At 32.5% G+C, this 14,815-nt stretch overlaps 1 protein-coding gene across 1 annotated transcript; it reads right to left on the bottom strand.

Annotated features, from left to right (window-relative positions):
* Positions 1 to 5,321: 5,321 nt before the first annotated feature.
* Positions 5,322 to 7,560, bottom strand: LOTGIDRAFT_120218 (hypothetical protein; the record flags this gene model as incomplete). The annotated part of the gene is made up of 4 exons (XM_009058203.1): positions 5,322 to 5,606; positions 6,195 to 6,426; positions 6,783 to 7,002; positions 7,368 to 7,560. Coding segments are annotated over 4 exons (930 nt in total), but the record flags the coding sequence as incomplete, so codon positions are not given.
* Positions 7,561 to 14,815: the final 7,255 nt, after the last annotated feature.

Below are 14,815 nucleotides of genomic sequence, written 5' to 3'. Positions count from 1 at the left end.
CTTCATCAAATACCCTTAACTAACATCATCGCACTAAGCTGCATCATACTTGAATAAGATTTTGTGTTAGTATTTCATTACGCATAGTCAAATTGATCAATAGATCTGAAATTACCCATCTATCATTAAGACACAAAACATGATTATGTTGGTAGCGATTTCGCTAAAGCGTCATACAAATATGCTAAATTCTACTAAGACAATAAATTGACTAAGTTCTCAAATAATTAACACTGTCAACACTTATTCTTATTATAAACATAACGATGGATGACTAATTTTGATACATAATCATACTTGAATAAGATTTTGTGTTAGCACTTCATTACGCATAGTCAAATTGATCAATAGATTTGAAATTACCCATCTATCACTAAGACACAAAGCATGATTATGTTGGTAGCGATTTCGCTAAAGATTTCACAGACCTAGTCATTCACCAGGTCACAAACAACCATCAAGTGTCTATCATCGACATTTACATATTTGGACTGCAGTGTGAATGGTCTCTCTGTTTAAATCGATTCAAAACTGAATGATGAAAAAAAACCTATTATATCAGGAATTGATTTTAATGTCAATAATAAACATAACAAGATAACAAGCATTAACAATAAATAACAAATTAATCAATGTCTCTTCAGTAGTCTCTGTCTTCGTTTAACCTTGGCGATTTCGGTCAGGGATCTTGTATTCTTGGAACGACTTCTTTTATTTCCGAACCATTTCTTGACTTGTTCTGTGTTCAGGCTGGAAACCTGTGCTAACCATTCTACTTGTGAAGCTGTTGGATATGGATGATCCAGATGACACTCGTACCATTCTTCAAGAACTTTGAGAGAGTTACGCGTTAATACAGGCCTAGTTCGCGTTATTGACGGTGAAGGTCTATCACGAGAAGAAAGTAATTTCAAACTGTATTCAACCCTGTCAATTATCTTGTTTAGTTGAGAGTCAAAATTCTGGTTATGGAAGTCCTTCATTGCATTTGACAGTTCGCCTTGAATGCAAGTTTACTTGCATTGATGAAAATATAACTTTTTTGTAAGTTTATACCAAATGTTAACACGATTCACTCCCAGAAATTTCAACCCAAAATGTAATGAATTTTTGCTAAAATATCATATGAAAAAATAATTTCAAAATAAGCTAATAATAGTAGTAATGTGTGTTCATTATCATGTTTATATTTTTATCAACAGTACCATTTTGAAGCTGACATTTTAATTCCCATAATACTGATTGCCTTTGAATAACAAAAGCCAAATTGTCACTATGAAATTCTAAAATTGTAAGTCAAAATAGCCTATGGCCAAAATAGGTTTTTGATTCTATCCAATGTATACTGCCTCAACTACCACCAAATACCACAATGAATTTTTTGCACCTGATCGGGCTAATAAAAACGAGCAAGGCCATGCAGTGTGCAAGGAAGAAAATTTTGCATGGACAGCGGCATCAGACAGTTTTTTTTTCAATTTCCCATTTTCATACACAGCCTTTTGGACACAGGAGCTCGGTTTATTGTCAGATCTGAACGACTAAACGCCCTTTCCATGTCATCTCCATTAACCTACTAGGCCTATATCACTGACAAGTGGAAACCGGGCTCAATTTCCACAGGCACTCCTTCAGAAGATTTTTCATTAATTTTGTTTTTTTATTGATCTTAATTGAAATGATCAATTTTCTATGTTTGTATGATGCTTATTTGTTACATAATCTCTTACATAATCCCTTTTTTCTAGAGATATCATACTAATATTGTTAATATTTTAAGGTAGGCCTACTAGTATAAAAACTACTGAATATTAAACAAATAAAAAAAGGGACTGGAGGATATCCAACAAGTTTCTGTGATAACAATGATAACTGCAAGAGAATCTAATCATATAAACTTTGATCATGTGAACCTTCAAGGCATTTTTATGGGTTTGTTCTTTTCATGATCAAAATTTTTATTGTAATTTGTGGGAAACAGCTAAGTTTGGTCACATTTTGAAAACTGAAGAAATAGTTTAGTTAAATCATGTTCACAAAAGAAAAGAACCATGTGAAGTACATAAATGTAAAAAGAAAACCTCCATTCAACTGATACCTTTTCCCACTGAGAGATATTTTAAAGATCGTGTTGCTTTGAAAAAGTGGACATCAATATTGTAAATCTGATAATGAACTTGGGTTACACACCAAGAGTAGCTTACAAAATTTATGCCCTACAACTCCCTCATTTCAGAGGCATTATAAAAAAAACCAAAATATAATGACCATTTAATACAGAATATAAATCAAATACATGTTTAGTGAAGTAATTTTATTGAAGGAACAGGCATAAAAACTGGAAAAAGAAGCTGATATGCACACTTACATAAATCATATCTGCTTACATCTGCACAAGAATGCATTTACATAATGCCTAGCCAATTTTGTAATATTGTCAATATTATTGGGGTATCTCCTTCACATTGACAATTCAACTCATTTACTTGATAATGTCAGATATATTAAAAGGTTAATTTTCTGATCAGCATTACCAGTTATTGCCAGTTTTCATGCATTCATATTTATGTCGCATGGTTCTGGCAATAGTGGATCTGATAAAGCTTGGACTCAATTATTGGCAGATATAAATTTTCACAATAATTTTTTTTTCGTGGGGAGATTGAACCACTTTAATTTTAAAAACAGATGAAGTATAGCACAGAGCCGCTTATTCACTTTTTGTGTCGTCCTTTTCCTCTCTTTTAACAACTCGTTGTGTAGTCGCACATTGCACTCACTTTCCAAGTAAAACCACTATCTAAAGAATTGTCTTGGTCAGTAGCTCATTAATAAAGTAATGACGTTTCAAATGTCAATTGTTTAAAAGGAAAAGCATACAAAAATCACGTAAAATGTATCAAAATAAGTTCCGAACTCCGCATCATTCTTTCCATTTAACACGGCGGCCATGTTGTTTATAATGGTAACGTCAGAAGTTTTCCCCTATGGCCTTTTGACCTGCACCGCCATATTGAAAATGACGTTAGTATTGGTACGAGTATACAAGATCCTTTTTTACACAGCAGAATATACGAAATGAATCAGACCACAACAGTTTACAGAAAATTATGTACCCCCTAACCTGTTCTCGGTTATGCATCTTTTGTGAGGTTTTCGTATTCAAATAGAAAAATTCGAATGGGTTGATCTATATAATATATTACTGCATTTATACGTAAATATCTGGTACAAAGACATCTGCAATGTAAAATTAGATTTTAACTTGGAACAATGATATTGGTTAAAACATAGAACTATAATATATAATATAATATACGCCAACTCGTCACTCGGTACACGACGTCATCGAAATATGTTCTACAGCGCATGCGCGAAAACTTAGCGGTAGTTTTTATTTCCGGTTGCTTGTCAAACAGCAACATGGCAGAAGCTAGTGGATCTTACCTTTACAATCTGAATGAATTGTGTAATGTAAGTAAAGTTTTCTTTTAGTTAAAATCTTTACAACAGGCAGCATTATAAAATGAGATTTCCAGCGATTGAATTTTATTTGTTTGGTTTTGCACTTGTTACCGTGTGCTTTTGTAGACATCAAGAAACATGTGTTGTTAATGTTACTAAAGATTGTAAACTTGTTGGACTGTTTTTTTTAGGATGATTGAATTTCTGAAGTATGCAGTAGGCCTACTACTCTGTACGTTGTCAATTCATAGCAGGTAAGTGTGTAAAAGAGATTTATGAACTGGTCATTGAAATAATGTGATAATCATAATTAATAGTCCCTAATGGCCTAATCATGAAAGGGCCTAAGATCAAAATAAATTATTCTTTTTAGATAAAAACCATAAATCTAACCAATCAAACATCTTGTTGAAATTGAAATTTATGATGGCCTGTACTCAAATTTAGAGAAAAAATTAGGCCTATTGTTTTCATTTTTCAATTTATCATCTGTTTCTTGATTTAAGAAAACTATTACCGGATAACAGATTACTTTAAAATAGTTATTGATTATATTTATTCATTTTCAATAAGTTTTTATTCTAAACAATTTGTATAGATCATTTATAAAAAAGTTTTTATTTTATTCAATAGGTAATGTTATGTGTGGGTAGTTCAATAGTACAATAGTCTGCATCTTATGCATTCTGAAAGAGTATCTTTTTCCATATTATTATATTGGTTTACATTTAAATCTTGCATAGAGACACCGCTATCTTTCCGGCGAATAATCCAATTTTAGGACCATGAATTCCGTCGATAAAATTCACTACGTGAATCGGGCGTAAAAATTATACGAAAAATTGCGCTCGTCTACCCCTAGAATAACGGGGATGAGATGTGTAATTAGTTCTACGTGTTTGTATTATTGTATTTCACTTAGCCCAAAGTCATAAAGGTAAACGCAAACCAACATAATTATACTTGTCTCTGGACAGTGATGTTGGATAAAGTTATTTCGATGGAATTCACATTTTCCACATTAGAATATTAACGAGCATATACTATTTTTTAATGCAATTGATAAAATCGAGTAAAAAATTGAAGAGTAAGAAAGGAAAACGATAACAATTTATTCCAAAACAACATATAACTACAACTATCCATAATAAAATGTGATTTGAATACGAATAGTACGGGTGTTGATACAAAAAACTGATTTTATATTTTGTAAGTCGGAACAATTATATAGGTATAAACCAAAAAGCTAACAAATAACAATAATTTATTAATAAAAAACGATGAAATGGGTGTCCTGCATGAAAGTAAAAATATTTGTTATAGCCCAGAACTTTCGACAACGATCTTGCCAAAAGAAACCACTTTCACTAAAAACCACGTAGTTATGTGGTCTATATGGTTAAGTGACACGTAATAAAGCTCTTTCTACGCAAACATTCGACATATAACAATGTTTATGACAACACGAAACTAATGAACTCATGATGATGAGATGTTTTTACTTTCTAAAATCGTGCCAATAGAAACATCACTGGTCTGCGGTCTACTTAGTTTGGAGATACAAAACATAGTTTTTTCTAGACAGGACATTTCCATGTAACAAATTTATGATTAAAGAAATATAATGAACTCATGTTGATGATATAGGTTTACGTTATGAAAAACAAACATTTATTATTATTATACATTCGACAACAATTGTTTTGTCGGAACAAACACCACTTTTTATATAAGTCTGCTTGAAGTCACTACTCCATTCTGATAACCTACAGATTTCAGAATATGAAATTTTAAATATATTACAATATTATTGCAGTGCTGGCTTAAGTATCAACAAGATACAATTATATTATTGCTCAATGTTTCTTATGGTTTACCCAATGTCTTTTTCTTGGTTCGGGTTTATAACACTCATGGTCACAACGACATTTTTTAATCCACATATAGTTCATAAATTCCCTTCGTCCACCGTGACACTCGAATTCTACTAGTCTTGTTCTTGTTTTATGTGGATAACAACAATGATTTTTCTTACAATTTGTACAGAATTTCAAATTATATTGTTTGACACTCCGACAATCTTGATATTGTATTCTTTGTCTAATTCCTCCCCTAGTTGTTGGAGTACATTTTTTCCTACCCTAAAATAGATAAAAGGTAATAATTTGTAGCCAATTAAACTGTCGCATCTGAGGAACGGATAGAGAGCCAGATATTTAAACACCAAAGTAATAAAACATTTTAAATCCTAGATAGAGAATCAATCAGTGGTTGTCATGTACTAGCTTCCAATAACAAACTCAATGCCAAAGATGTTCCGATTGCAATATTTGGTAGAGTAACATAATTATGATAGTGTTCTCGGGTGGACCACCAATCATGCCTACGGACGTTTGATTGTGTTACAGGTCATTGTGGCAAGTCTAAAATAGTGCCCCTATCCATGTTAGTTAGATAACATTTATTTCATCTTCAAAAGCAACCTTTATGCGAAGTTAGAACACTGTATAAGTATGAGTTCCCTGGTGCATAAATTTTAACGCATTATGATATCGTATATTTTCTATAAGTGATCAGGTACTATACCTCCAAAATCTAAACGTAGATAAAAAGCAGATGTTATTTAATACTGGAACATAACATTTTTTTAGTGTAACAATCAAAGGTGAACGAAAACACTTTTCTTGTTACTTCCCTTTTCACTTCGAATATTAGTCTGAGATACTTACGTATGTTCTTAGTTCCTTTATACATGGTCGCAAATAACACACTCTGCGTTCTTGGTGTGGCTTACAAAACTTATCTGATACGATTCTTACTGAAGTACCTACACCACAAGATTCTGAGCAGGCACTCCAATTCGATGGTGGTAGAGGACATTTGGTTTTCATGTATTCTACTCTTGGTTTCATTGTTGTTGGTTCTAAAAATAAGTACATTGTAGTTGTAAATTTGTGCATTCTATGATCCTCAAATGTTCTTACACACGTGGTGTGACGTTTGTGTATTTGATGCTTAGATCGTCCGATTTGCATTATGTACTATGGTATATTGTATGGGAAACCCTGAGAAACTTTCAGTATGAGAGCCACAGAAAGTCCTCAAGTAGTTTTGGAGTTAAGAGCATGATATTGCTTCTCAAAACACTTTTCTAAAGCGTCCTTGTCGGAAATCAAAGCAAGTAATTCGTTTGAAAATTAAAGATAGAAAAAAGAATATTATCAAACTTACTGACGATATTTTGAGGTTGCTGCAGAACCAGGTTTTGACTTTCTGGAATCATTGGAGAATCTCGAGCCCAACCTTTACGTTCATACCTATTATCACAGGTCCATTCTTTACAGCACTTCCCACTAACTGGTAGTAGAACTGGATTCAGACAATACATATCTGTTGGTTTCTTATCTTCTTGAGGACATCGATTAGCACAACCATAAAATCCATTCTGACAGGTACATGTCCTTTTACAATCTGGTTTAAATTCTTGGCCATCTTTATATGTTATACCATTAACTATACATGGCTTCTTCACTTTAGCTGGTAAATACACAATTTTGTTAGATTAAATTTTTAAAACACGATATAGTTTTTAGAGTCGTCTGGTGAAAGCATCCTAAATCAAATAAGATAAAGACGATAGAGTTTCAAGATAATTGCTGCATATCAAAGACCTGCTTCAATGACAGGTTAGACTTTCCGAAAGCACAATTTCGATCAATGCCGTTCTTGACTTTAAACTTCTTAGTATGGCAAGCCACCATTGTCAATGCAATAGAACAATGAGAAAGACATAGCATCTAGTGGTGCATTTTTCATTGTGCACAAAGAAGTTATTGTTAATGGGCGATCATGGACAGTAAAACGGTCAATGTATTCTGTCAATATCATAGAAATACACTTACCTTGACATACACCTGTTTTATTGTTTGACATGTGGCAATAAAGACCTGCATCAGAATCACATTTATCTTTGACACTGCACAGATCCCCTCTCTGTCTAGCACACATAAAACAACAGTTACACCCATCTTTTATATGGCGTACGCCTTCATTACATCGTAATTCCTGGACGGCACATTGACATGGATAGTGACATGATGCCGACTCCTAAAAATAGAAAGACAAATCAAACTTATTAAGAAATTTGAATTGTACACTGTACCATCATAATACGAAATGAATCAATCAGTTCTCTATATGTTTTATGTATCACATATTGCGTTTTGCTCTGACATCCACGCTTAGGATTTTAAAATTTGTTTTTATTCTAGGTGCTCATCATAGAGCATATCACCCGAAGATTTCCAGAAATATTCAATTTCATTTACTTTACCGAATGTGACAATATATTTCAATTTGGCGTTTGTGGTACTGCCAGCACTGCTTAATACACTTTATGCAAATACCTCATACGATAACTTTTTTTTCAATATATCTAGAAAACAAGATGACGTCAACTTCCAGTTTGTATTTCAAGATATTTATCAAACTGAAGTACATTTTCAAGTACTAATGAGTTATATATGGACATAATTGATTTTTTATCTGACGAAATGTATCTTTAGAAGTTAAATTATCCTTAAGATTTTTATCCCTGCTTAAAACCCCATTTGTTGTTCGCTCGAAGCAGTAAAAGATTGCCTTTTGAACGCATTGGAACTGGTGAAACACATCTGCCCACAATGTCTAAACCAGGGCTTAATCAAGAATATGTCCTTATAATGGATGTGATTTAGTTCTAAAAATCACCGAGTAGAGTCAATAATTTAGGAGAAATCCGAAACATCCTTTTAAAGGAAGATATTTAAATTGAAATAAGCCATTAGACCGAGAATAACAGACACTTAGAATCATTAAAGAATTGCTTTTCGTGATAAAGACTGTGCAATATCCTATTATGGATAAGTGCAAATAAACTCCAAACTCATTCATTTAACAGCTAAATATTTTTCAACGATCATCAATATCAATTCTAACGAAATGAACCGAGTAAGAAGATAGAAAAGTCCAGTGTCAATATTGAACTTGTCTTATATAACTTGATCCTTGTTAAAACATTGCTTTTTCAAGATTTGACTTTAATTCTCAGAATCTAATAACAATCAGCAATAACGAAGAGAGGCACAGATACGTCAATGGCATACATTATTGTGTCATTGATGTATTTTTCAACAGCATAACAATGATTGAAATTAAATGTGTTGCAAAGTAAAGAAGGGATTCAAAAACAACATAGAGGGATAAATATAAATATGATTTATCTATATTGTGACGATGATACACATTATATACTTAAATGTCAATTTAAATGTCAAACTACTTTAGTCCAAGAGAATTAGGGTTGACCTGCAAACCTTGGAACATGTTGATTTTCCAGGAGAAGTTCAGACAAGCAAGTGGAATCTTCAAGTTTTCTTCAAGTCCAAGAAGATTTTCCATATTACCCCGTTTCACGATCACAATGTCAATGTCTATTATCTTGATTTTTTAAGTCAGAAATATATTCTTCTAGCAGCCTTAAAGAATTGAATGATCTGACGTCTGCCATACCTGATTCTTGTTAAGTGTTAAAGTAATAACATTGCCTCTTAATGTTGTACTAATTTTATAATACCTAAGTACATTAACAGAAGATTGCAATATTTCATACAATTATCGATAATATGCTAATATATTATTAAAGCACCATTGAACAATAACGTATTGCTAATCACACACTGATATTTAATAATGTGTAAAGTGAATAGTTAATGTGTGTATGATTGTTTTACTAAAAAATATTGAATTGTTTATGAAACACTGCCTATCTAAAATGTATTAATGATTTTATCAGGTTTATTCTAAATAGAAAATAATTATCCCTAAATAAAAAGGAAATACAAAAATTGAAATCCAGTGAATTTTATGTCTTTTATTTAAACAGATAACGAGTGACGTCAATGTTGAATGACGATAAATCACCTCGTTGCACTTGGTGCGAAAAAAAAACAAACAAACAAAAAATTACACATTGCATTGTGAACTAAATACATAATATGATAAGATGGTCCTGTATGGAGATTTCTTGCAAATTAAGTTATTTTTTTCACCCTCACATCTGTTTCAAAACATTGTACCACTGATGGCTATTTTGGAAATGAACAAGATTAGGTGTACGCTGTCGGGTTCAGTGCGGAATTATTGAAACAGTAGATGAAGCGCTCGGGTTGGCATGGTATCCGGACATGTACCTCGTCTATTCGTTTTTTTTTATCTCCTATTGCATCGATGATTAGAATTAAATGAGTTTTAAGCAGTAAAGTGTATATGTGAACTTGTGGTGACATTTTCAATCAGCATATAATGTTGTAAAATAGGATACGAACAGGTTGTTTAGAATGAACTTCCATCAAGATACGTCAATGTTTATCTGATATAACACTAGTCTAGTCAGTCATCGACGAAACCATTAAAATCACCGTGGTATAATCACTTCTCTATTTTAATAACCTTTGTCATTTTATAGAGATTTTATACAACACCACAATTTGGTTAACTTGAGACACAGACACTCAAGAAACCTTCAGAACAATAGAGGTCTTCTTCTTATAAGCGAACTGTTTGTACTTTTACTGTTTGAGAACAAGATAATATAGTGTTGCATGATTTATTTTGGATTGTTTTTTAAACAAATGTCTTCAATTTGACCATTTACTCAGTAACCAACAGAAGTTTTGAACTACTGGTGTATGTTTTAAAACTAGCTAGTCCCGGTTGACTCTAGCAGCAGGATGCCCCGTGTTCTCAGAAACGTGAACATACTGTATGCATCATACTTGGTAAAATCATACTTATTGTTACATCAACTGATGTTTCTAATGCATATATACTCCTAATTATCAAGCTACCGACCGGCGATTTGAATCTTTCTTAAGTTGCTTAATATGGGTTAATCACTGTAATTTGAATAACGCGGACACACACAAAAAGAGATATACATTTTATTAACTCCGCAATCCTTTCAACATGATGGCTTTAGACTTGTTCATAGTGCTGCAGCTCATAAACATTGTCATAAACCGCGAGATACAGACCAGTAGAAGAGACCGATGAAAGGACATGCCAGTATATCTAGGTGAGGACTTTAAAATAAAAAATGCCAGATTTAAACAAAAACTAACCGTACTATTTGAATGTGGCCTAGTGTTTGCGTTGTTTTATCTTATACAGACAATCAAAAAGAAGGATGACTTCCAGCCTGTCATAAAGGCAATGAACCTGTAACCCAGTTAATGTCAAAGCTGTGAAATCAAGTTCAATACCTTCTGCAAATCTTTAGACCTTTCCCTGATGTAAATCTTCATCCTTCTGAAATCAATGCCTTACTAGAAAATTTGTTTTAACTTTTCCGCTCGAAGATAAGGATTGTTTACAAATCCAATTGGAATTTCGTTCTCGATAACAATGGCAAAACAAAGTTTATATAAAACACTGGTGTTAGTTACAAAAAAAGAAATATTGCATGATATAAATCGACGGACTTTACTCCCATTTCATAACACTCTTTTGTACGTTATTCCAAATACTGCTTTATTTTTCTTGAGCTCTGGAAGGAAATCAAGTAGAAATAGGCGAGGATAAAACTCTTTTAACATTGTTTATACAATACATTTTCTTCATTTCCTATTAGTTATTACTCAATAAGTTTTCATGTCTTCTAGTCACGGTTTTAGATGTAGCTTCTCGTGATATTTTCATTTCTCCTAAGATAATAACAAAGACTAGAACATGTTGACTTAAACCAGAAACCGGATACAGATAATATTTGGACAGAACCAGAGATGGCGTTAGTCAAGCACCAGATTTATAATTCATGGGTTCATAGAAGGGTTCCACGTATTCACCATCCAAAAAGCATCAAAAGCATAAAGAAAACAGCGCAATTAAATTAAACCTAATTCAAATTATTGTAGTTTAAGTCAAATCAGACACAGATTGTGAACTATTTAAGTCATTTAGAGAATCAAAACTCTAGATAATGAAATGAAGTTCTCTTGTAGAAAACTTTACCCCATCCAGTTGAAATTATTTTCAGTTATTGTCCTGTATGTTTGGAACACACACATTATGAAATTGTTCAACCACAAGATTCTGCGTTTGGTTCTTTATCATAGTAAAAACTGCAGTAATCAAACTTGCAAATGAATTTGATTTTTCTACTGAATTATTTGTTTAAATGAAAAATTATTATCAGATTTCAGTACCGTTACTGTTAAATAAATCGTCAGATTTACATTTTATTTTACTATATCTACTTTTCAAGTAAAAAATTCTTCTTAAGACTTCCACTCTGAGTGCTATGTCAATTGTCTCATATATAGCACTTAATACGTTTTCTAAAAGCTTTATGTTATTCTCAAGGGTCTTATAAAACATACTTCGCTTCTATATTTATATAATACTATGTTTTATCGATATATTAAATAATAATGATCTATTCTTCAGGTAAATTAGTATGGTATTATGGTGATAATTTACCCTCTTATTGATTGGTTCAAACCTCACAAAACATGGTATACAGAAATAACATTAATTGCCGATCATTCAAAACTATTTGTCTGTCAAGAATTCATTCAATTCGAAAATGAACAAGAAAATGCCATTTGACAAGAAACATATTTGCCGAGTCAAGGCTGGTGCATTTTTACAAGCTCAAAATAAAAAGGGGGTGGGTTCGCTATTTTCGGGGGTTGATTTGGGTCTTGAATAGTCTTCAGAAGCACTAGAAATGTAGGAAAATCGCACAATTCTTTCAAAATATCTCAAACTAAGAATTTCACTTTCATTTCTATATCTAGTCTCATAAAAAGATGAATCGTCATTTTAATTTTCAAACGCGGATAATTTTTGACACACATGTATTTGAAGGCTAAAAATTCGATGATGAGTTGTGAACAATATTACTTATAAGATAAATTTAAATAAAAGCTCGTTTCTGAGACTATGATACGATTGGTCAAACGGATTGCGAAACCTGTCCCTTTCATTAAAATGTTGAAAATCGAAATAGATAGTGTTCAGTTGTCTACCATTGGCTGATATATATGTTTAGTGCAAAATCATTGTTTTTATAAGCCGCTTTGAAGTATTCTTTGTGCAGGTAGAATTTCTTTGACTTGCTAAACACTGACAATCGTTCCATATATACTTCTACACATTCTTGTATAAAGTGTTTAATAACATATTTATTTAGGCTTGGCATTACCATTAACATACTTTGACTAATGTTCTGGTACATCATCGATAATTATCTATTTTATAATTGATAACTTTAATAAGGCAATTAATAAATAGGGCGTAACAACAAAGAAGTAGGTTAAATTCTTTCTACCGCTTTCTACCGTTGTTCTGTAATGAAATCCCATATTGGAATAGATATAACACGCTCAAGGATCACAGGCATGTTCAAGTAAGGTCCTAAAAAACAAACTGCGATACCCATGGTATTATGATCTTGACGAAGTAAACTATACGTGGAACTGCTACAAACAATATATTATCAAAACAATTAAAACTACTGGTGTGTTAACAAAACACGATTCTTCAATTGCTCCTCTCATTGCTTAACATAACAAAGCATATCTTGACGTTTTGTAAATGAATAAGGCCAGATTATAACAAAATATTGTGATTTTAAGACAGTCTATTCATCGAATTCTACGATTATGCGCATCAGGTGTGTACATCCGCTGCCCAACATCTAAAAATAAACATTTTATCTCCCTGAAATGACAAAATTTGGGATAGGCCTACGTCCTCTAAATTTAATAATTTGGAAATTAAACGCCTTGACGTTGCTACGGGTTGATGGCAGTACGCTTTTACTCATTTGTAACATACAGCTACATACGCCAGAAAGAACATTATACCAGAATACTTGTTGCATAAAGCCGGATTTAATGATTATGCCCACGTTATTTCTATATGGAAATATATACTTTACTTTGTCTTTTTTATCTCGACTACAGTGTTTTTCTAGCGGAAATTAATTCATTATCGCTCGTTTCTCCCGTGATTATGTCTTTTGCTGAAATATATAATATTTAAATTAACACTTACAGAAATTGTGTTTGCCTTTTTTCTGAGTTTCGTGACTGTTTTATTCATATTTTTAATCTTTCATAACACGCAAGAAAAAAAAGTTATTTAGTACTATTTATATAAAAGCAAACTCTGAAGGAAATAACCTACTTTTGACTAAGGGAAGAAAAAACATTGTCGAATTTTGCTGTTATGTTGCAAATGTTGAATACTAATGTAAATACGGATTTAAAATTTTGTCTCAAAATACCCCTCAAGAATGCAGGTTGTGGTACAGACAGATTGAAGCCACAGAAAATATTAAATACTCAGAGAGAAATTAGCACAGAGAATTATCGTCGATCCCAAGAAATATTTAAAACGTATTAAGGTACAGACAAGCAAAGTGCATAAAAGGATTCCTCCAATTATAACACAAAGGTCCATTAAAAGAAAATGCGGACGAACCGCAATAACTTGGCACTTGGAACTTCCAGTTGCCTATTTCCGATAATTTAGACAGGCTGCGCCATAAATGGCGTTGCACAAAAATGTACAAAAGATTAGGTATGCTAGGTAACTTGGACAGTGGCTAAGCCTTCTATTTTTGTTCATTGTGGGACTTTGCTACGGCAAAGTCCCAGTTTGTTATCGAAATGTCAATTCTTTTTTTTGTGGGACTTTGCTACGGCAAAGTCCCAGTTTGTTATCGAAATGTCAATTCTTTTTTTTGTGGGACTTTGCTACGGCAAAGTCCCAGTTTGTTATCGAAATGTCAATTCTTTTTTTTTTTTTTTTTTTTTCGATTTTTACACACCTTCCTGAGCTTAGACTACAATAGTTGCAGCAACCTTTCAACGTTCACGAACCTTAGATATAGGCGACGATGTGCATAAATATATTTTGGATCTTTTTTGCAAAACCGGAAGTGCCACAGTTCAATATGTGCAAGAATAGATAATCGGCTCTAGAAGTCGTATTTTTGGGTCGATTTTCTTTGGGTTTGCATTTTTGGAATCTACTGGCAAAATCTGAAAGAATAGCAGTTTCAAAATTTCAAAATTCGAAAATTTGTCGCAGACATTTTTTTTGCCAAATTTTGCATTTTTTTCATTTTTTTTGCTTTTTGTCTGATTAATCTGAAAAAAATTGAGCAAAGACAGTTTAAGAAAGTAAACAAAACGGTACAGTCAAATTTTCAATTTCACTTCCGGTTTAAACAGGAATCGATGTTCACTTCCGGTTGATATCTTCCGGTGTAATTTGTATAGGACAAATTTTTATGCTGATA

The sequence above is a fragment of the Lottia gigantea genome (assembly GCF_000327385.1).
Source record: "Lottia gigantea unplaced genomic scaffold LOTGIsca_33, whole genome shotgun sequence".
In the NCBI taxonomy this organism is placed as follows: Eukaryota; Metazoa; Mollusca; class Gastropoda; family Lottiidae; genus Lottia; species Lottia gigantea.
This window is presented reverse-complemented; position numbering and strand designations above follow the sequence as displayed.